At 42.4% G+C, this 23,675-nt stretch overlaps 1 protein-coding gene across 1 annotated transcript in view; it reads right to left on the bottom strand.

Moving 5' to 3' along the window:
- The window catches only part of DCTN6 (dynactin subunit 6), a 28,016-nt gene extending 10,640 nt beyond the window's left edge, over positions 1 to 17,376 (bottom strand). Inside the window, exons 1-2 of the mRNA XM_023214623.3 lie at positions 17,148 to 17,376; positions 9,557 to 9,621 (exon numbers count right to left, since the gene is read on the bottom strand). Of these exons, the coding sequence (XP_023070391.1) occupies positions 9,557 to 9,621; positions 17,148 to 17,170 (88 nt within the window). The 5' untranslated portion in view covers positions 17,171 to 17,376. The remainder of the gene's footprint in view (positions 1 to 9,556; positions 9,622 to 17,147) is intronic.
- Between the last annotated feature and the right edge of the window lie 6,299 nt (positions 17,377 to 23,675).

Here is a 23,675-nt window from a genome sequence, read left to right as displayed (position 1 = left end):
AGTAAGGGAGGGTGGACAGAAGTGTTGACGGAGGGGGTGGGGGATTAGGAAAGTGACACTGTCCAAGAAATTCAGTATGCAATTGTGTAAATTGTTTTTTTTTTTTTGTAGAGACAGGGTCTCATTCTATCACCCAGGCCGGAGTGTAGTAGCGTGATCATAACTCCCTCCAGCCTTCAATTCCTGAGCTCAAGCAATCCTCCTGCCTCAACCTCTTGAGCTGCTGGAACTACAGGCACATGCCACCACATCCAGCTAATTTTTAGAGATGGGGTCTCACTATGTTGCTCAGGCTGGTCTTGAACACTTGGCCTCAAGATATCCTCCTGCCTCAGCCTCCCAAAATGCTGGGATTACAGACGTGAGCCACTGTGCCCCACCTAATTATATAAATTGTCAATTCGTAATTATTATCTGCCTGTGACAGCTGAGATGCCTCACTATATGATATGTGGCAACAAAAATAAATACATGTTATTTTTGTCCTTTTGAACTTTTTATCTTGAAAACTGGGAATGCTTAATATACACTCATTCACAAATGTACTAAAAATAAGGAGGTGTTTCTGGTGCCCAGAGAATTGGAGAGAACCTCAGGGACGCCTATTCTTTTTCCTGATGAGGAATTGCTGGAGGTTGATAAGGAGGGTGGGGGCCTAAAACAGGCTGCTCAGTCCAACACCCCAACATTTCTTATCAGGACGCACAGTCTGGTAAGAAATAACAAGAGAGTGGCCTTGATCTCTCAGTCACTTCTGGCTTTCCAAATCTTCAGCTTTTAAAGTAAAATTTCCCAGGCATATTCTCCTATTCAGGATGGAAGATTTCAGGATAGAAGATGGGATGGATCTCTGAGATCCCTGGAAAGCTTCTCAAGTTGAACATGAGTGTAAATGTGTGCATCTAATCTTTTACTTAAAACAAACAAAAAATATATATGCGTATATACACACATATTCACATAGATATATACGTATTTATATAATAACATGATCATTACAAAAAATTCAAACAAAGCAAAAAGTGAAAGATCTTCTTATGCTAATCTCATTCCCTAGAGGTAACTATTCTTAAAAGTTTGGGGTATATTATTCCAGATGTAAGCTCCACTGTACACTTAAGATATGTAAATATTGCTATGGGCGGTGGCTCATGCCTATAATCCCAGCACTTTGGGAGGCTGAGGTGGGTGGATCACTTGAGGTCAGCAGTTCCGGACCAGCCTACCTAACATGGTGAAACCCTGTCCCTATGAAAAATACAAAAAAATTAGCCAGGCATGGTGGTGCACACCTGTGGTCCGAGCTACTCAGGAGGCTGAGGTGGGAGGATCACTTGAACCTGGAAGGCGGAAGTTGCCATGAGCCAAGATCACACGACTGCACTCAGCCTGGGTGACAGAGTGAGACTCCGTCTCAAAAAAAACAATAAAAAAAAATCTGTAAATATCACTCCATATAAGCTATATCTCATTAAAAAGTTTAAAAATAAAATATGATTTGGAGAAAAATAAGCACACTTCTTTCAAACCAAGAAATAGCACCTATTCTTCTACAATTTGTTTATTTCATGGTAATTTTTCCATGTAAGTATATCTAAATAGATATTCTTTTTAATGGCTGAAAAGTATCTCATTTTATATTAATATACCATAATTTATTTCACAGGTCCCTTAATAATGGCATTTTAGATATCACCACTTTCGGGGCTGAGGCCCTAAACAACAGGGAAACGAGCAGTGGATTTCTTTTAAAGGAGAAACTGTAAGGCTTCCAGCTGTGGGAACCAACTGAAATTTATAGTTTGCACCACACCAGGTTTATATTTTACGTCAAAATATTCTATGATAACAGGACACAATCTGTCTCCTTTAGGTTCTTTGTAATCAAAGCCCCAGCCAGCCCCACCCCCCGCCTTGTCTAGAAAGTCTAGACACCGGACTCTATCACCTAAAGGTGACGTGCTTACTCTCACAAAGGCTTGTTTTCTCATCTATAAAAAGAAGAGATCTGTAACCTACTTCACTGGGCTGAAATGTGGATTATATGAAATAATGTTTGAAAGAGGGATTGTGGGGTCTGGACCATGGTTCTTAAAAAATGGGATATTTATCACTATTTACTACTAAGAGCTAATGCATAACTTTTTCATAGTAAGCAAAATAACGTTCTGGTCTGGGACACAGAAGAAAAAGAACCGCTTTGCACCTCTACTCATGTATCAGGGTAATACCTCCTGTTAGCCAAGGGGAAAAATTCCATATCACATGATCGGACAGTAAAAAGATTAACACAAGTATTTTCCATAACTAGCTTTAAAAATCTTAGATATGGGGCTGAGCACAGTGGCTCACACCTGTAATCCCAGCACTTCAGGAGACTGAGGTGGGAGGACTACTTAAGGCCAGGAGTTCCAGACCAGCCAGGGCAATGAGTCACACCCCCTTCTCTACAAAATGAAAAATTTAAAAAAAAATTGGCCAGTTATGGTGGGGTGCACCTGTGGTCCCAACTACTTGGGAGGCTGAGGCAGGAGGATTGCTTGAGTCCAGGGGTTCAAGGCTACAGGGAACAATGATTGTACCACTGCACTCCAGCCTGGGCAACAGAGCAAGACTGTCTCTGACAGTGTTTTTTTTTTTTTTTCTCTGAGGGAGAAAAAAAAAAGATAGGAGGAAGTGATCGTCACTTCTGTGACAGAAAGCAGATCCTTTGCCACTGCTAGATAAGTAGCCAGAGACACCAGATATTCTGCCGGTCATCAAGCTGTAGCTCTTGACAAGACAAAGATACCCTTGGGACCTGTGTGTTTCTTTAAAACTTATGAAAACAAGTGATAGTTTCATTTTTCCCTTTCAAAAATGACTAATCCATGATTCTTACATAAAGAACCCAAACAAATAAGGACACTTTTTAAAAATTTTTAAACATTTTTTTCAGAAGATACCAGAAGCACACATTTTAAAAAATCAAAATAGGGGGGAGGGAGGAGGGATTGCATTGGGGAGTTATACCTGATATAAATGATGAATTGATGGGTGCTGACGAGTTGATGGGTGCAGCACACCAACATGGCACATGTATACATATGTAACAAACCTGCACGTTATGCACATGTACCCTAGAACTTAAAGTATAATAAAAAAAAAAAAGAAAGAAAAAAAAAAAATCAAAATAGGCCAGGCGTGGTGGCTCACGTCTGTAATCCCAGCACTTTGGGAGACCACAGCAGGTGGATCACTTGAGCACAAGAATTCGAGACCAGCCTGGGCAACATGGCAAAACCCCATCTCTCCTAAAACACCAAAATTAGCCAGGCATTGTGGCGGGCATCTGTAATCCCAGCTACCTGGGAGGCTGAGGCAGGAGAGTCACTTGAACCCGGGAGACAGAGGTTGCAGTGAGCTGAGATTGCAACACTGCACTCCAGCCTGGGTGACAAAGTGAGACTCTGTCTCAAAAAAAAAAAAAAAAAAAAAAAAAAAAATTAAAATAAACCTAAGTCCTGTAAGACGTCTTACACAATATTTAAAAAATAATATGTGAACTATTTTAAGCATGTATTTTATTATTATTACTGTCTTTATCATTATTAATAATTACTAAACAAGTAACTGGAAAATGCCTGGTTAGAAATCTGAGGGCTGTGTCCAGAGAGGGAGAGAAAGCACTGCTGCATTTAGGTGAGACCAGTGATTTGGACACCACCTCCACCTGCTGGCAGCATTGCAAACTACAGGTCCCAGTGTTAAGCAGCTGAAATAAAAGTTTGAGAAACGATCAACTTTAAATTGTGAGGTGACAGCAAATGTCACAGGCAGTAATACATCAAATAGGTTCTCTCAACTTCTTGTGGGTCTTTTCTGGGCACAGAATGAAGTGGTTAGCATAAGCTGACTTCAGGATATGTAACCACTAAGATTTTGGTTTGGTGAACTTTTTTCTTTTTGGATACAGAGTCTTGCTCTGTCGCCCCAGCTGGAGTGCAATGGCACGATCTCGGCTCACTGCAACCTCTGCCTCCCAGGTTTAAGCAATTCTCCTGCCTCTGCCTCCCGAGTAGCTGAGACTACAGGCGCCCACCACCACGCCCAGCTAATTTTTTGTATTTTAGTAGAGACGGGGTTTCACCATGTTGCCCAGGCTGGTCTCAAACTCCTGAACTCAGGAAATCTGCTGGACTCGGCCTCCTAAAATGCTAGGATTGAAGGCGTGAGCCACCGCCTCTGGCCTGGTGAACTTCTTAAAGGAAGGCTGTGATTTCTGTGAATGATGCGGATAATTCTGTCTGTGTGGTCTGATGATGGGAGGTTGGGCAGCAGAGAATCCAGAGCCCAGCAACTCAAGCACCATTAGAAATAGCACACCGAAACGTGGCCACGGTTCACTTCATGCTTTTCTGATGCCATGAGCACTTTTATTATACCTAGATCGGGTCTGAATTCAACATGAAGTTTAAGGGTCTTGAGGTTAAAGTGCTTTAAAAATAAAACTCTGTCACCATGGAAAACACTGTTTGAAAGCTTGCTGTGAACCCTGGCACTCCTTCTGGCAGGGTAGTTTGTGTATTTTCTTACCAAATGTGCTGAAGCCCTATTTGGCTTATCTCCTTGTTTGGATAAATGTGTCTAGAGTTGGAACTGCCTTACTGGCTGATGAATTATTTTTCTAAATGGGTTGGCTGGGCTTGGTGCCACATAGCCAGAAAGATATTCCTTGCATCCAATTTCCATTTCCCTGGTAAAGGACACTTTTCCTGTCTATCTCTGCCACAGAAAGCAATTTTTGTATACATTTCCATTTGTCAATAAATAATTCAAAAGGCCTTAAGCTCTGTTTTTGTGACAACTAAACAATTTTCTTGAACTGTAAGCTGAAGTACCTGTAAGAGTGCTTTATAGGTGATAATTTCTCAAGTCAAAGCCACTGTTCTGCCTTACTGAAAAAGACTGCTGCAACGAAAGGGAGGCTTTTGGTCTGTATTAAAGCTCTCCTAGGGAGACTAAGTAAGTGGGACAAAGTGCTTCCAGCACAAAACATTTCCACTGTGAAGAATTCTGCCTTCACATACTGATGTCCTGACTAAGTCCTGTCCCAGCCTCTCGCCCTGTAATGGACCATGGGACTGTGCTTCAAGGTACCTTTCGGAAAGGTTTTCAGGTCTCAAAGATTTAAGGGAAATAATTCATGGCCCATGAATTAAGGCAGACTAACTAAAAATAGGCTTGATGCTATGAAACCTTATTTACCCAAATTATAATTAACAAGTGGGCTGTTACTTTTCCCAGGCTTTGTCTCTGAACAGCCTTGAATAAGGGGGTCAGGCTCCAGCAGAGTTTCAAGTTATAGGGTTTCTGGTTAAGGACCATACTTCCAAGCACCCAGCTAGTTTCTCTGAAAAAACAAATACCTGCTTTTCTAGGAAAACAGATTGAGTTTAAAGTTCCATTAGCCTGAAACATAGCAAAGGAAAACATTACTTTCTTCCTAAAATATTTCAGAATGGAATAATTTGTAAAAGTATACATGACTAGAGGATGGAAAATTACACAAAACATCCTGAAAAAAAATCTATGAATTAAACTATAGTTTATTGCTACTTAACTCAGATAAACTAAGCAAAAGCAACAATAAAAGCCCTAAGATGAAAAATAAAGCAAGGTGGTGAGAGTTGTAATCAGATGACTTATCTCCACTCTTTGCTTTTATAATTATATCTCCCAGGAGCTTTTTAATCTGATGCATTACATCAGAAAAATGAGTTAATAGAAGCCAAAAGACTTGAGACATTTTATACCAAATACAACAATGACAAAAATGATTATCTAAATACCAATTCTGGAAAATTCCCGTATTATACAGTTGAAGACAAGAAACATACATAATAAAAATGAGACAAGAATTGTAGAAGACAGAACCATTGGTAACTGTAACACTCTTCTGAACCTTCATTTTTCCTCAAATTTTCCTTAACTTTTAAAATTGAGTTTTTTTCTCTTCAGTATTTGAGCAAAAAGTTTCTTGTTTTGAAACACTGGGTCAAAGTAAATTTAACAAGTATTCACTTGGAGGCCATCTGCTGTGATAAACTTTAAATCGTTAGATATTTCTTTCCTTAAAAATGTATTACCACTTCTTATGTTATAATCCATCACTGAAAATCTGTGTTAACTTTGGAGGCCAAAAAGGGCGGATCATTTGAGGTTAGGAGTTTGAAGTCAGCCTGACCAACATGGTGAAACCCTGTCTCTACTAAAAATACAAAAAAAAATTAGCCAAGTGTGGTGGCACATGCCTGTAATTCTGGCTACCTGGGAGGCTGAGACACGAGAATCGCTTGAACCCAGGAGGTGAAGGTTGCAGTGAGCCGAGATCACGCCACTGCACTCCAGCCTGGGCAACAGAGTGAGATAGACTCTGTCTCAAAAAAGAAAAAGAAAGAAAGAAAATCTGTGTTAAAATGTCATTTTAACTATCAGAATTGTGCACCACCACCTAGTGGTCAAAAACTAGTTGAAGGGCCAAGAGCGATGACTTACACCTGTAATCTCAGAACTTTGGTAGGCCAAGGCAGGAGGATCAACTGAGGCCAGGAGTTTGAGACCAGCCTGGACAAAAATACAAACATTAGCCAGGTGTGGTGGTGCATCGCTGTAGACCTGGCTACTTTGGAGGCTGAGGTGGGAGGATCACTTGAGTGCGGAGGTTTGACACCGCAGTGAGCCATGACCACACCACTGCACTCCAGCCTGGGCAACAGAACAAGACCTTGGTTCTAAACAAACAAACAAACAAACAAACAAACAAACAAACAAAGATGGAAAATAGCTTTAAACAATGTACCTCCTTATGTAATATATATATATATATTTTTGGAGACACGGTCTCATACTGTCATCCAGGCTGGAGTGCAGTGGTGCAATTAGAGCTCACTGAGCCCTCCCAAGTAGCTGGGACTACAGGCATGCGCCACCACATGCGGCTAATTTTTCCCTTCCTTCCTCCCTCCCTCCCTCCCTTGCTTCTGCTAATTTTTCTTTTTTCTCCTTCCTTCCTTTCTCTTCCTTTCCTTTTCTTTCTTTCCTTCCTTATTTTCTTTCTCTCTCTCTCTTCCTCTGTCTCTCTCTCCCTTCCTTTCCTCCCTCCCTCCCTTTCTCCTCTTTCTTTCTCTCTTCCTTCCTTCCTTTCCTTCCTTTCTCTATCTCTCTCTCTCATCCCACTATATTTTCCACACCGGTCTTGAACTCTTTCCGGCCTCTGCTTTCTTAAATAATTTCAACATGTAGGGAAAGTAGGAACATAAGAGGCATAAAGGGGGAGGAGAACATCGTAGTGAAAACCAGAGGGAGAAACAGGAAAGTGAATACTGATCCCTGATACCCCTAAAACTCAGTCCTAGGCAGTGGTCCACCAATCACTGGCAGCTACCTTCCTTGCACAGATAATGCCTTTACAGCCCAGAAAATCTGTAAAAGATGTTATTTCAAATCTGAAATACATATCCCCCAGCCACGTAATGTCTGTGTATATTTATGCCTGCAGATGTAGCTATACTATCTACATACATATCTATCTTATAGTAGACATTATATAGTTATTTAAAATGGGGTTGTTGTGGGGCCAGGTGTGGTGGCTCACACCTGTAATCCCAACACTTTAGGAAGCTGAGGCAGGAGGATCGCTTGAGCCCACGAGTTTAAGACCAGCCTGGCAAAATAGCGAGACCCTGTAACAAAACAACAACAACAACAACAAACGGAGTTGTTGTAACATTGGGGGATTTTTTTTTTAAAAAAAGACAAAATGTAAAATGGGGAAGAAGTAGAAATGCCAGGGAAAATCTACATAATTACTTCAGTCTTACTTTCCTTCTAACTGAAGAATGCGTTGTAAACTACTATAAGGTATTATTCCTAGAATATCATGATGATAGCCACAATTATAATGCAGTAAAATGATGAGTAAAAAGAACACAGAGGAGCATTTTGATAAATATGTGGTCCCAGTCTGCAGTAGATTGTAAAAAATTAAAAAACATGGCCCTCCTCATTTTCCTTCATAAACACTTTGCAAGTGGTTTAGATAATACAGAAGACAAAGAGGTAACACAGCACTGAAAAGAAACAGGGCCATTTTCTACATTTTTTAAGTATCTCAATTTAAAATAATTAAATCAACCAACCTGGCAAATTCTTAACAATGTTCCCTAATACTGGCACAATCTCCACTGGTTTTATAAGACAAGATGCCTAACTTGTTTGGAGGCTTGGATATTTTGGGGGGAAAAATATGACGTTACAGGGTTTTTTTTTCTATTAAAGAAACTGTTCATTTAAGGAAATAAAGTGTATTTCCTCTCTAAAAGTGTAATAGTTCACTGAACACTTTAGTCTGGTAGCATACAGGTGACATGCAGCTGCTGGTAAGAATGAGCTCACACCAGTAAAACTGCAAGGGCACCATATCCAGGCAAACCCCAGGTAAAAGAACAGAGTAAAATGTCTGAGGAGCTTAGTCAAGTTCATGTAAGTAAAATGTTGGACTTGAGCTCTGGCAAGGCTACACTGAGAAGATCTGACCACGTTAACAGCAAACGGTTATTGACAGCTCACTACTCACAATTTTCATGTTCTCTTTCAAGAAACCTAAGAGGTAGACACTACTATTTTGCATGTTATGAAAATTGCTCATTGCCATGCAATATCTCTTCTCCTCTTTTTCCTTGTAATAGAACCCTGATCTCATTAGCAGCTGCAATGCAACCAGCTAAGACTACATCTCCCAAACTCCCCTGCAGCTTGATGTGTCTCATGGCTAAGACAATCTCATGGACACATCAAGCTGCAGGGGAGGGTCGTGTGGAACTTTCAGGAAGGCTATTTAAAGGGAGCAGACTCACAGCTGGGACACATGCCCTTTTGCTTCCATGCCTCCCCTTTCTCATCCAAGATGATGGTTGGTGCTCTAGCCATCACTTCCTGGCCTACAGGACGGGAGCTCCATGCTGGACAATCAACTAATCAGCCCTGCATTACTTACCTCAAAACTTTTTATATGAGAGAATAAACCTCTGCAGGTGTAAGCCACCCCTACATGCAGCCAAACCTGATCCTGATATACACAATTATATAGATGGGAAAAAAAAATCAAGGTTAGAGAGGTTAAGTAATATGTCCAAAGTAACCCAGCAAGAAAGGAGCAAGGAGCAAAGCAGCCCAGGTCCGTTGACTCCATGGCCCACGCTCTCCACGAAGCTCCACAAAGGCAGCACCGTAGCACAGTGCCTGGTACACTGCAGGTACACAACAGATCTCTCTCAATTACACGAAAGACTTTGTTATACAGCCTTATTAGTATTTCAGATAGGAGTTTAAACACAGCCTCCATCACACTATATTCCTTCAGAAATTTTAAACACATAGGATAAAATGCATTATTTTGTCAATAAAACTAGGACATCCGTGAAATAAACATGGAAGACAGTATCTAACTGTAAAGCACTAAAATAGATTAAATCACATTAATTCTTGAAAAACAGTAAATAAACTATTTTCTTACCGATAGTTACATCTCCTCTGATTTCACTTTCTACACATACAACTGCTCCAGGAGCAATCTTCACACTGTAGCAAGAAAAAAGTAACATTTACCAGGGGTAAGATTAAAAATACTGTTGGATGCCGGGCGCGGTGGCTCAAGCCTGTAATCCCAGCACTTTGGGAGGCCGAGACGGGCGGATCACGAGGTCAGGAGATCGAGACCATCCTGGCTAACACGGTGAAACCCCGTCTCTACTAAAAATACAAAAACTAGCCGGGCGAGGTGGCGGGCGCCTGTAGTCCCAGCTACTCCGGAGGCTGAGGCAGGAGAATGGCATAAACCCGGGAGGCAGAGCTTGCAGTGAGCTGAGATCCGGCCACTGCACTCCAGTCCGGGCGACAGAGCGAGACTCCGCCTCAAAAAAAAAAAAAAAAAAAAATACTGTTGGAGAAGCTACCCTGACACTGTAATGAAAACAAGGTTTAAAAAATGATGGAAAAAAAGACCAGGTGCAGTGGCTCACACCTGTAATCCCAGCACTTTGGGAGGCCGAGGTGGGCGGATCACCTGAGGTCGGGAATTCGACACCAGCCTTACCAACACGGAGAAACCCCATCTCTACTAAAAATACAAAATTAGCTGGGTGTGGTGGCGGGCACCTGTAATCCCAGCTACTCGGGAGGCTGAGGCAGGAGAATCGCTTGAACTTGGGAGGCGGAGGTTGCAGTGAGCTGAGATTGTGCCATTGCACTCAAGCATGGGCAATAAGAGTGAAACTCCATCTCAGGAAAAAAAAAAAAGATGGAAAAATGGAAAGTCAATGGTAAGGGAGTAAGGTTTTAATAGATTATAAATTTTTCAATTGGTATATTGTCCATCATCCCAAATCACATGTGCTATAGTATTAAAATGCTTGAGAAGAGTTTTGAACCTTTTCTTTTAATACCAGCATGTCTCTAAACAGCAAATAGCTGAAAACAACCTAGATATTCATCAGTGGAAGACTAGTTAATAAATTATGGTATACTATGGACTATTACATGGTCATCAAAAAGAATGAATAATCCCTTGTCAAGATTTTGGAATGGCTGCGCACAGTGGCTTACACCTGTAATCCCAGCACTCTGGGAGGCCAGGAAGGAGAATTGCTTAAGCCCAGGAATTCAAGACCAGTCTGGGCAACATAGTGAGACCTCATCTCTTCAAAAAAAAAAAAAAAAAAAAAATGGAATGATCTCCAAGCTATATTGTTAAAAGTAAAAAAAGTGAAGTGAGAAAATGGACAGTATGTAATATGCCATTATTTTTGTAGAGGCAGGGTGAAAAAATATACATTTAAACTATTTAACAACCAGCAAAGTAATACTAACTTAGAAATTTAAAATTTACAAATATTTCTATTTACTCTCATATATATATATACACACACACACATATGAGAAACTTTTCACAAAGTAATATAAATTGTAGTACAAATTGTTCAAAAGACTCTAATAATTTCCATATAACTTATTGATGCTTTTTTATATTCTGCCGTTATCTTTCATTTGACAAAGCTGTATGTAAACACCGACCCTAGCTGAACCATGAGCTGACATGAGGAAGTGCATCAAATGACTTCCCCATTACAGTGATGGTTATTAGGAAACTTCTTTTCATTAAGAAAAGAATTTTTCTAAATGGCAATGACATTCATGGTGTTAAATCTGCTCTCAGCTACTATGAAATAACACTAACATTTTAGATATTTTGTCTTTGTAATTTTGTTTGGATTTTTCAAAATTCTGATTTCTAATTGTTCCACTTTGGGCTGGGCATGGTGGCTCATACCTGTAATCCCAGGACTTTGGGAGGCCAAGGTGGGTGGATCACCTGAGGTCAGGAGTTTGAGACCAACCAACCTGGCCAACATGGCGAAACTCCATCTCTATTAAAAATACAAAAATTAGCCAGGCATGGTAGTGGGCACCTATAGTCCCAGCTACTGGGGAGGCTAAGGCAGGAGAATGGCATGACCCCGGGAGGCAGAGCTTGCAGTGAGCCGAGGTAGCACCACTGCACTTCAGCCTGGGCGACAGAGCAAGACTCCATCTCAAAAAAAAAAAAAAAAAAAAAAAAGAAAAGTGTAAATGTTTGTGCAAGAACACTTATGTAAAAATATTAAAACACTATTTTATCTGTTCTATCTATGTTGAAATACCATATGCATACATCTAAGCAGAGACTAGTAAGTAACAAAGTAAAAACCTCTTCCCCCTCCCAGGTTGGACATCACTGAATGAGTAGAAGCACAAAAGTCATGAAGAGAAAGGGAGCAGGTAAGGCTGAGAGGAAAAGCAGGACCAGCCCATGAACAAGCTTGTACACCATGACATGGGATTTGAATTTGCACCTGTAGGCAAGAAATCACTGAAGGATTACCATTCCCAAGCCAACAATGTCACAAAATGGTATGCAGATAATTGACACTTGTATGAAGAAGTACTTGGCGGTGGTGGGGATCAGGGAGGCAGCTGGTCTAATCCTACAGAGATAATGCAGGCCTGAAATGCTGTATTAGTCCGTTTTCACACTGCTATACAGAACTTCCCTAAGACTGGGTAATTTATAAAGGAAAGAGGTTTAATTGACTCACAGTTCCACATGACTGGGGAGGCCTCAGGAAACTTACAATCATGGCGGAAGGTAAAGGGGAAGCAGGCACCTTCTTCACAAGGCAGCAGGACAGAGAGACAGTGAGAGCACAGGGAAAACTACCATTTATAAAATCATCAGGTCTTGTGAGAATTCACTCACTATCACGAGAACAGCATGGGGGAAACCACTCCCATAATCCAATCACTGGGATTACGCGTCCTTCCCTCAACAGGTGGGCATTATAATTCAAGATGAGATTTGAGTGGGGACACAGGGTCAAACCATATCAAATGCACTGGTAGCACATAGGAGAAGCTGCAGGTATGTCTAGGAAATAGAAACAAGACTTGGCAACAAACACATTTAATAAAAATCTGGTTTCTAGGCAACGTTGAAGGTAGGTACTTTCCATTCCTTGCTACAGGCCCCAAGGACCATAAAGTGTGTATAGTCACATCCCTCAGTATCCAGTATCTGTGGGAGATTGGTTCCCAGACCAATCCTCAGATGTTCAAGTCTCTGATATAAAATGCTGCAATATTTGCATAAAGCCTATACACATCCTCTCATACTTTGTCATTTCTAATTTACAATACCTAATATAATGTAAATGCTATGTAAATAGTTATACTGTATTGTTTACAGACACAATTTTTTTTTCCCATTTTCGATCTGAGGTTGGTTGAATCCATGGATGTGGAACCCATGGATATAAAGAGCAAACTATATTTGCTTTCTTCTCTGTGGAGGGGAAATAAGTTTGACTAGTGTATTAGTCTGTTCTCACACTGTTAATAAAGACGTATCTGAGACTGGGTAATTTATAAAGGAAAGAGGTTTAATTGACTCACAGTTCAGCATGGCTGGGGAGGCCTCAGGAAACCTACAACCATGGCAAAAGGGGAAGCAAACACGTCCTTCTTCACATGGTGGCAGGGAGGAGAATGAGTGCCCAGTGAAGGGAGAAGTCCCTTATAAAACCATTAGATCTTGTAAGAACTCACTCACTATCATGAGAACAGGATGGGGGAAACGGCCCCCATGATTCAATTATCGCCACCTGGTCCCTCCCACAACATGTGGGAATTATGGGAACTACAATTCAAAATGAGATTTGGGTGGTGACACAGCCAAACCATATCAACTACAGAAGGATGGGGGTGAGGGGCATGGAGTGAAATAAGGAAACTGGTGCCATCCTGTCCCCTTCCTGGGAAGGGATGATTTCTGATGGAGAGGGAAACTCAAATTCCAGGGCTCAAAATCAGCTGCTCTGACTCACTCTGATTCAGCTTCATTTATGCCAGAAAAACAACCCAAACCAGCCTGGGTCACATGGTAAAACCCAATCTCTACAAAAAATACAAAACTTAGCTGGGTATGGTGGCTTACACCTGTACTCCCAGCTACTTGGGGGGCTGAGGCGGGAGGATTGCTTGAGCCCAGGAGGTAGAGGTTGCAGTGAGCCGAGATTGCAACACTGTACTCCAGCCTGGGTGATGAAGTGAAACCCTGTCTCAAATTTAAAAAAAAAAAAAAAAAAAGAAAGAAAAAAAGAAAAAAGAAAAGAAAAAGAAAACTAACCAAAAGTCAGGAGCCAAGGAGCAAAGTCAAAGCCTCTAGGTTTCTGATCTGGAAAACTAATGGCACCATCTGAGAATAGCCTATGGGAGGAGGGGCAGATTTCAGAGAAAAAAGTCATTTGGCTAAATTTTAGATTAACTCAGTCTGAGGTATCTATGGAATAGTCACCAGATATGCCCAATAAGTAATTGAAAATGCAGATTTTGAAGCTCATAAGAGAGTTCTAAAAATATAGCTGTGAGAGTCAGAAGGGTAAAGATTCTTTCATTAACATGTCTCTCCATCATTTCTATGCCAGAATCTTACTCCAAAGTATTCCCTAATATACAGGCAAAGTAAGATGAAAACTATTTTTCAGATTGTACCAATTTCCTTACTAGTGTGATGAACTAAAAAAAAAAGACATACACAAATTTTTCTTTCACAATTTAGGGTGGACAAACCTTCACACCACAGGGTATTTTTAAAGATCTCAGTAAAGAATAAAATAATGTATCAAATAGAAAACACTAATAATTCCTGAGTCTATCTTCAAGAAATGGTTTTGAGAATAGACACAGCTCCAGCTGTTTCCATCATTTTGTCAGGCTCTGACTTTTTACAAGGCATAAGTCAATGAAATCGTACCAATGGTCCTTCTGGGTGATACAGCCTGTCAAGAGTCAATCTGGGCCAGGTGCAGTGGCTCACGCCTGTAATCCCAGCACTTTGGGAGGCCGAGGTGGGCATATTCCTTGAGGTCAGGAGTTCGAGACCAGCCTAGCTAACATGGTGAAACCCCGTCTCTACTAAAAATACAAAAATTGGCCAGGTGTGGTGGTGGGCAACTGTAGTCCCAGCTACTCAGGAGGCTGAGGCAGGATGATTGCTTGAACCCGGGAGGCAAAGGTTGCAGTGAGCTGAGACTGCATCACTGCACTCCAGCCTGGGCAACAGAGTGAGACTCCATCTCAAAAAAAAAGGAACCAGGCATGGTGCAAAGCTTTCACTGCACTCCAACCTGAGCGACTCTGTCTCAAAAAAAAAAAAAAAAAAAAAAGTCAATCTGCTGAAATAACAGAAAATATGTAGCCCTCCTACTGTATTGGAGAAGAAAGATTTTAGTAAGATTAGAAGAAATTAGAAGAAAGTAAAAGAAAGAAAACTTTTAGTAAAAGCAGAAAATCACCTAGTCTAACCCTCTCATATTACAGAAAAAACTGAAATTCAGACTAGAAATTTCTTGGAGCAGAGTTCATTCCTGGGGCATCACTGTCCTGAAATCAGTCATCTCTCTTCTAGTTGAAAGTTTTCTGGAAACATCCTGTCACTCCAGATGTTTTTCCATGATAAATGAATGACACTGTCCTTGAATGTATCACCATCTGTAAATGTCATTTCTCTGACACTTTTCATTTAAAGTGGGTTTTTATGGTAAAATATGCAGTTTTATTAAGCCCTGGTCAAATAAATTAGCCTCTATAAAATGTCTCTTGTTTTAGACCTTATTTCTCATTGCAATTTTCCATTTCCTCAGCTTCCTTCTCATTATGAAAAGAGCATTATCTAACATTTAACTTGTCCTCGGCAACTCAGAGTAGGAGAGACTCACAAGTGCCCCCTGCCTTCAGTTTTACGCCCAAGGGAGAGATCCCAGGTAATGCTTGCATCACAATCAGCACACTTCTCAGTGGGGCAGGGAAGAATTAATTCACAACTAGGCCAACTAAAACGTGGTGCCAATATCTCTGCAAGGACCCCTCTGTATCTCGGAGTGGTGGGAGCGGAGAGGTGAGCCGGCAGATGGGAGGGCAAGACTTAACCTCAGATCTGTTAAAGTAACAAGTCAACAACCCCTTCATCTTCGCCGTAAGCTACTATCTACTGCACGTAATATTTATAACACATCTGTTCCTCTTTAGCTTCCGAAAAAAAAATTATAGAGTATCTGCTTAAATGGAAGAAAAATCTAAATTTTAATTTATGGCACCAGAAACAATGTCAGTTTTCTTTTTCAAAAAGAGTCAGCAGAGGGAGCTCAACACTGCTGCTGTTCGAAATGGCTTTACTTTTGCACTTGTGTCATCCCAGCCACCAACAGCCACCAACAGCCACCAACAGACCCCAGCAATGAAGACTACCGGAGAAGAAGCCAAAATTGCCGTCCTCACATGTTTACAAAGGAGCTTGTCCACTCCACGCCTGGCAGAAAATGTCACAGTTCTAACCTTATACACTATTGGTGAGAATGTAAATTAGTTCATCTATTGAAAATAGTATGGTGACTTCTCAAAGACTAAAGACAGAAGGACCATTGGACCCAGCAATTCATACAGAACTACCAATCCAAATGGAACTACCATTCGACCCAGAATCTACTCAAAGAAAACCATCGTACTAAAGACAATTAAACTCCTTTGATTATCACTGTACTACTCACAATAGCAAAGTATGGAATCAACCTAAGTGTTCATCAATGGATGACTGGATAAAGGAAATGTGTATCTATACGATGGAATACTACAGAGCCATAAAAAAGAAAGGAATCATGTCTTTTGCAACAACATGGATGGAACTGGAGGCCATTACCGTATGAAATAATTCAGAAACAAAATCAAATGCACATGTTCTCACTTTTAAGTTGGAGCTAAAATGAGTACACAGAAACATAAAGAGGGAAATTGAACAGACACTGGAGACTCTAAAAGCAGCGAGGGTAGGAGGGGTGTGAGGGCTGAAAAATTACCCATCGGGTACAACGTTCACTATTTGGGTGATAAGTACACTAGAAGCCCAAACTTCACCATTACGCAATATATCTGTGCAACAAATCTGCGCATGTACTCCCTGCATCTTAATATATAGTGTGTGTGTGAGTGCGTGTGTGTCACAGTTCGAGGCGCGGCCCCCCTTCTGACAGCGACCGTAAATCCCTTTACACACCCCACCCTGCAGAGACAGGAAGGGCCTGGGGTGCGGCCAGCACTGGCGTGGGGGTCTCGCAACATGCAGCAGAGAATCCAGCGCCAAGCCGTGGGCTACAGCCACCCCAAGCGCCGCCGATTATGCGGGAGAAGGGAGCCGGCCGCCCCCTGCGCCCCAGGAAAAAGCTGACGTCACCCTCCCCTCGCAGCCCCGCCGGGAGACCCCCTCTGCGCAGGCAACTGCGGGGAGGGAAGGACAGATAGGAACAAAAACCTTCCAGGCGGCGACTCCGCGTCTCTTCTCAGCCCTCCCCACCCCCACTCCGTAGCCCCCTCCCTCAGTGGACGCCAGGTCTGGGCTTGAGGTACCTTCAGCCCGAAGGCCCAGGATGAGACACCCTCTGAGTCGCCACCATTGGCGACCAGGAACAGGTTCCACCCCTACGCAAAGCTGAGAAAGGGCTTTTCTCAAGCAGCAGACCCACCTCTTTTGAGTCTTCTCCGCCATGGTACGGCCCCAATTGGAGCGGAGATCGACACCACCGCCTGGGTAGAGCGATAATTCCACACGCGATTGGAGAGCCTGGCAGGGTTGGGGGAGGGGTGGAGCCGGGGTGGGGCGAGGACTCTGCGGGGCGGGGCCAGGGAAGCTTGCGGCTCTTGTTAGCGTCGAGTCTGGGCGCACAGGACTGTGCGTGGCCGCGGTGCGGGGCCGTAGACCCTAATTGGGAACAGCCATTGGCTGGACACAGGCCAGCACTTTGGGAGGCCGAAAGGCCGAGGCAGGAGGATCGCTCGAGGCCAGGAGTGCGAGACTGCGAGACCAGCCTGGGTAACATAGTGAGACCCTCTCTTCCTAAAAAAAAAAAAAAAAGAAAAAGCCTGTCACAATGACCTGCGCCTGTACCCCTAGTTACTCGAGAGGATGTCCTGAGCCCAATGAAGCTGCAGCGAGCTGTGAGCATGCTACTGCACTGCAGCCTGGGCTACAAAGCTAGATGCTATCTCTGATAAAAGAATAAAAGCTAGTTTATTGCAATCCAGTGCGCGTCATTATGCCCTCATTTTACCCACTTGCATAGGCGTGATCACACCCTAAAGATATTCCTCTGACCTCACCGTTGCTTCTTTTCAGCCTCTGCCTTTCTCTACACATTAGGACTTTTCCTGGCCCTTTTCTCGCTCTATCCTTCCTATAGGTTAAGTGCCCTCCACCTGCTTGCTCTCTAATGAATGTCTCTGGTTCTGCCCGCTCTGCCGATCTTCACACCTGATATTCGGTTGACTGACATCGCCACTCAGAGTCGTATCGAACCTAAAACTTCCAGAACTTCGATTAACACTCCCGTCCTCCCTCCAACCTGCTGCTTTTTTGATCCACACCATTTGCCCAGTTGCTCAAGCCAGACACTCGAGAGTCACCCTGGCACTTCTCACCCCTACATCTGTAATCGACCTGCAAGTTCTGCTTGTCCTAGCTCGGGTCTCATGCTTACACTTTACCCTGTCAATCCGACCACCTCTGTAATCTAATCTCAGCTGATGTGTCTCTCTCAATTGTTCGCTCCTTCCATACTTGGCCTCTGAAATCACACTCCCTCAAAATCCTAGCACTTTGGGGGGCCGAGATGAGAGGATCGCTTGAGGCCAGGAGTTGGAGACCAGCCTGGTCAACACAGCAAGATCCCATCTCTATATTTTTTTCTATAATGTATTTTTTTTAATGGAAAAATAAATAAGAGCCAAATTCAGTTATTTGATTTCCCCTTCCTCTGAAAATCCACACTGCTTTCCATAATCTATCTCTGAGCTACATCCAGCCCCTGCCTACTTCTCTCTTCTCTCATTTCGTGTTCCTCTTCCTCTTTCTGTGTGTTCGATCACACCCTCATTCTCCAAAAAAGCAAAGCTGACTCTCCCCCCCCAACCGCTTCCACTTGCCCCCCCCAACATCTTCTGACCCTTTATCTCCCAGATGTCACATACTCAGTTTTCAACCAGAGAAACAGGAGTAGTAGTAGATGTATATCAAGAGGTTTATTGTAAGGAATTAGCTTATATGATTGTGGGGCTCCAGCTAAGCAAGTCCAAAATCTGTACACTATGCTGGAACTCTCATACAAGGGCTATTGTTCACGGGAGGAATTTCTTCAGGGAAGCCCAGCTCTGTCTTATGGCGTTCAACTGATTGAATCAGGCCCACCCAGATTATCTAGGATAATCTCCCTTCCTTAAAGTGAATATCAGTTCACTTTAGGAAGGATGGACTTTAATCACATCCACAAAATACCTTTACAGCAGCATCTAGATTAGTGTTTGACTAATGACTTGGGAATGTAGCCTAACCAAGTTGACACAAAAAAACTGACCATCACACTCAGGGACTTAGTTCTTTCTGGCTGCTATAACAAAATACAGTTGGCCGTTTGGGTTTGACATCTGTGGTTGGTTGACATCAACCAACGTTGGATCAAAAATTTGGGAGAAAAAAATTACACAAGTTTCCAAAAAGCAAAACTTGAATTTGCTGCATGCCAAGTACTACATTGAAGCCATGTGAATGAAGTGATATGTAGGAATTGTATTGGATATTCTGAATAATATAAACATGATTGAAAGGATATGGGAGGGTATGCATCAGTTAGTTATATGCAAATATTACACCATTTTTTATCAGGGACTTGAGCATCTGCAGATTTTGGCATCAAGGTATCCGGGAACCAGTTCCCCAAGCATACTGAGAGAAGGTTATACCTTAGACTGGGTACAGTAGTCCTTTCTTATCCTCGGGGGATACATTCCAAGACCTCTAGTGGATGCCTGAAACCACAGATATTACTGAACCCTCTATATACTATGCACACATTTCCTTTTCCTCAATAGTTTCATGGATAAAAGATTTATTCTTACCATAGATCTTAGCAACCTCAGAATATAGGTTTGGTTTCTTTCCTTTTTAAATCAAGAAATTTTCACTTAAAGAAAGCATTTTACAGTTTCTCTTTGGCAGATCCAAATCACCAGCATCGCTACTTTTGTGCTTTGGGGCCATTATGAAGTAAAATAAGAGTGACTTGAACACAAGTACTGTGATACTGCAACAGTGTATCTGATAACTGAGAAGGCCTTAATGGGCAGGTAGTATCAACAATGTGGATACCGAGGACAAAGGGATGATTCATGTCCTGGCCTAGAGAGAGCAGGATGGTACAAGAGTTCAGAGAGTTCATCACGCTACTCAAAATAGTGTGCAATTTAAAACTCAAGAATTGTTTATTTCTGGAATTTTCTATGTAATATTTTTGGACTGACTTTGACTACAAGTTACCGAAACCCCACAGAAGATGAAACCACGGATAAGGGTGACTACTGTTATTTATAAGCAAAGACATTTATTGCTAACAGTTCTAGAGGCTGGGGAGTCCAAGATCAAAGCGCTGGAGATTCTGTGTCTGATGAGAGCCCTCATCACCTAATCACCTCCCAAATGTCCCACCTTTTAATTGCCAAGTAGTCAATAAAATATCAGATGTGAAGCTTGGCAGAGAGGTCAGAACTTCGAAGGTTTTATGTCAACATACGAATTCTGGAGGGACACAAACATTCAGACCATAGCACCATTTAATAAAAAATAGGCTACCCTTCCTATTCTAATTATTTGCTCTATGGGGTAAGGATTGCACTCATCACCAGCTATGCTTACTTATCTTACGATTCCCCCCAAAGACTTAAGTTCCACGAAGGTAGGACCGTGTGAGTTTTGTTCCCACTCTTTACTCAGCACCAACCACAGTGCCTGGTGCGTGGTTGATATTCCCGTAAACTTGTTGAAAAAATATATGCATGAATTTAGAGTATTCTGTTGCTGCCAACCATGTAAATACCTATCCATTTTCAAGCAATGTCTATCTATATTAATTTGAAAGACTTCTATGGCATACTTATAAAGGACCATTTTATCAGTATTAGGTACAGTGTCCAGGGCCTATAGGCTTTTTGGGGATCAATGAACTGTTTGAAACCTGAAAATAAAATGTACTGATTCCAGAATGCAAAAAGTACAGGTAGGAATTAATTAATACTAATGCCAGGCACAGTGGCACACGCCTGTAACCCCAGCACTTTGGGAAGCTGAGGCAGGTGGATTGTTTGAGTTAGGAGTTCGAGATTAGTCTGGGCAACATGGCAAAACCCTGTTTCTGCAAAAAATACAAAAATTAGCGAGGCGTGGTGGCATGTGCCTGTAGTCCCAGCTACTTGGGGCCTGAGGTGGGAGGATCACTTGAGCCCAGGAGGTCAAGGTTGCAATGAGCCAAGATCATGCCTCTGCACTCTAGCCTAGGCAACAGAGTGAGAGCCTGTCTCAATCAATCAATCAATCAATAAATAAATGCACACATACTTTTTTTTTTTTTTTTGAGATGAGTCTCACTCTTGTTTCCCAGGCTGGAGTGCAATGGCATGATCTCAGCCCACTGCAACCTCTGCCTCCCGGGTTCAAGTGATTCTCCTGCCTCAGCCTCCTGAGTAGCTGGAATTATAGGCACCTGCCACCTTGCCTGGCTATTTTTATTTTTTTGTATTTTTAGTAGAGACAGAGTTTCACCATGTTGGCCAGGCTGGTCTCGAACTCCCGACCTCAGGTGATCCACCTGCCTCTGCCTCCCAAAGTGCTGGGATTACAGGCATGAGTCACCGCGTCCAACCCCACACATACATACTTAATGTCTACAAAGCAACTGTTTTCTTAACTAATCAACTGCAGTTCAACTCTTCTGTACCTAGAAATCATATTTAATGTGGGATATGGTTTCATTCAATATGTTTAATACAATGTTAGCTTGTTTAGTTCCTTAGGGCACCCTCTTCTTCCTTGTTTGGAATAGGCCCCCAAAATCTGGCCATAAACTGGCCTCAGCACAAAATCTCTGCAGCACTGTGACATGTTCGTGATGGCCATAACCTCCAGCTGGAAGGTTGTGGGTTTACCGGAATGAGGACAAGGAACAGCTGGCCCACCCAGGGCGAGAAACCGCTTAAAGGCATTCTTAAACCACAAAAATAGCAGGAGCGATCTGTGCTTTAAGGACATGCTCCTGCTGCAGATAACTAGCCAGACCCATCCCTTTATTTCAGCCCATCCCTTTATTTCCCATAAGGAATACCTTTAGTTAATCTATAATCTATAGAAACAATGCTTATCACTGACTTGCTTTCAATAAATACGTGGATAAATCTCTGTTCGAGGCTGTTAACTCTGAAGGCTGTGAGACCCCTGATTTCCCACTCCACACTCTATATTTCTGTGCGTGTGTCTTTAATTCCTCTAGTGCCACTGGGTTAGGGTCTCCATGACTGAGCTGGTCTCAGCAAGTGGCACCCATACGTGGGGGCTTGAACCCAGGTTGAAGGGTCACCAGAGTCACGGCTGGAGAACTAAGCTGGAGGACACCCAAGTACTCTTAAAGTGATCCCCGTGGTAAGAAGAGGAGCTCAGAAGCATCAGGGTAACAATGGGACAAATGTGGGTTTTGGTTCATTCCACCTTGGAACCTTTTCACACTAATGATGAGGAGGAAGGAGAGGATAATTAAGTATCAGAAGAAGTAACAGAGCAGGTTTATTTGCCAGCTAGAGCTGAAGTGGCAAAGGAGGGAGAGGTTCATCCCTACCTTTCTGCACCCCCTCATTATTATTTTGAAGAAAAAGAGCGCCCTGACCCTCCAGATCTTTCTTTTCCGGAGGACACTGGGCGAAAAGTAGTTGCCCCAGTGACTTAGCAGCACCTCGAGCAAGCACTCTCAGTTCTATTCAGGCAGGAATTCAGCAAACTAGACAAGAGGGTGATATAGAGGCTTGGCAGTTCCCTGTTAGAATACACCCACCTGATAAGCAGGGAAACATTATAACTACATTTGAGCCTTTTCCTTTTAATAACTCAAAGAATTTAAACAAGCTATTAATCAGTATGGACCGGGTTCTCCTTTTGTAATGGGACTGTTAAAGAATGTTGCTGTTTCCAGTCGAATGATTTCTACTGACTGGGATGCTTTTACTTGAACTTGCCTGACTCCTGCTCAGTTCTTACAATGTAAAACTTGGTGGGCAGATGAAACTTCTGTTCAGGCTGCTTGCACACCCAGACCCAACCTCAAATTAATATAACTGCAGACCAACTTTAGGGTTGGCGGCAGGGCTGGTTTAGATGCACAAGTGGTCATGCAGGATGATGCCATAGAACAGCTTAGAGGGGTGTGCATTAGAGCTTGGGAAAAAATCACACAGTTGGAAAACAATATCCTCCCTTTAGTGTTGTAAAACAGGGACCAAAAGAACTGTATGTGGATTTTATAGCTCAGTTACAGGAGTCTCTTAAAAAGGTGATTGCAGATTTGGCTGCTCAGGATATAGTGTTGCAGTTATTAGCTTTTGACAATGCTAATCCGGATTGCCAGACTGCTCTGCGACCTATTAGAGGCAAAGCACATTTAATTGATTATATCAAGGCCTGTGACAGTATCAGAGGTAATCTGCATAAAGCTACTTTGTTGGCACAGGCAATGGAAGGACTGAGAGTGGATAAAGGAAATACTCCATTTCCTAGAGCTTGTTTTAACTGTGGGAAGCATGGTCATACTAAAAAAGAATGTAGAAAAAATCAACGAGTCAGGCCGCCAGATAGGGGAAAAAAGAAAACTGCTGAGCCCGAAATTTGTTCAAAATGCAAAAAAGGAAAACACTGGGCTAATCAGTGTCACTCTAAGTTTGATAAAGATGGGAACCCCATTTTGGGAAACGCCATGAGGGGCTCATCCCAACCCTGTTCTAAACTCGGGCATTTCCAGCTCAGGCCATTCTCACCCCTGTGCAATGTCTGTCCCCCACCACAGCCAGTAGTGCCACAGTAGATTTATGCTGCCCAAAAGTTGTGAGCCTTCTGCCTCGGGAACCCCTGCAAAAGGTGCCAGCAGGAGTTTGTGGACCCTTGTGAGGGGGGATGATGGGATTACTTC

Source organism: Piliocolobus tephrosceles, chromosome 7, assembly GCF_002776525.5.
Source record: "Piliocolobus tephrosceles isolate RC106 chromosome 7, ASM277652v3, whole genome shotgun sequence".
Taxonomy (NCBI): Eukaryota; Metazoa; Chordata; class Mammalia; order Primates; family Cercopithecidae; genus Piliocolobus; species Piliocolobus tephrosceles.
Note: the sequence above shows the minus strand (reverse complement) of the source record. Positions and strands in the feature narration are given on the sequence as shown.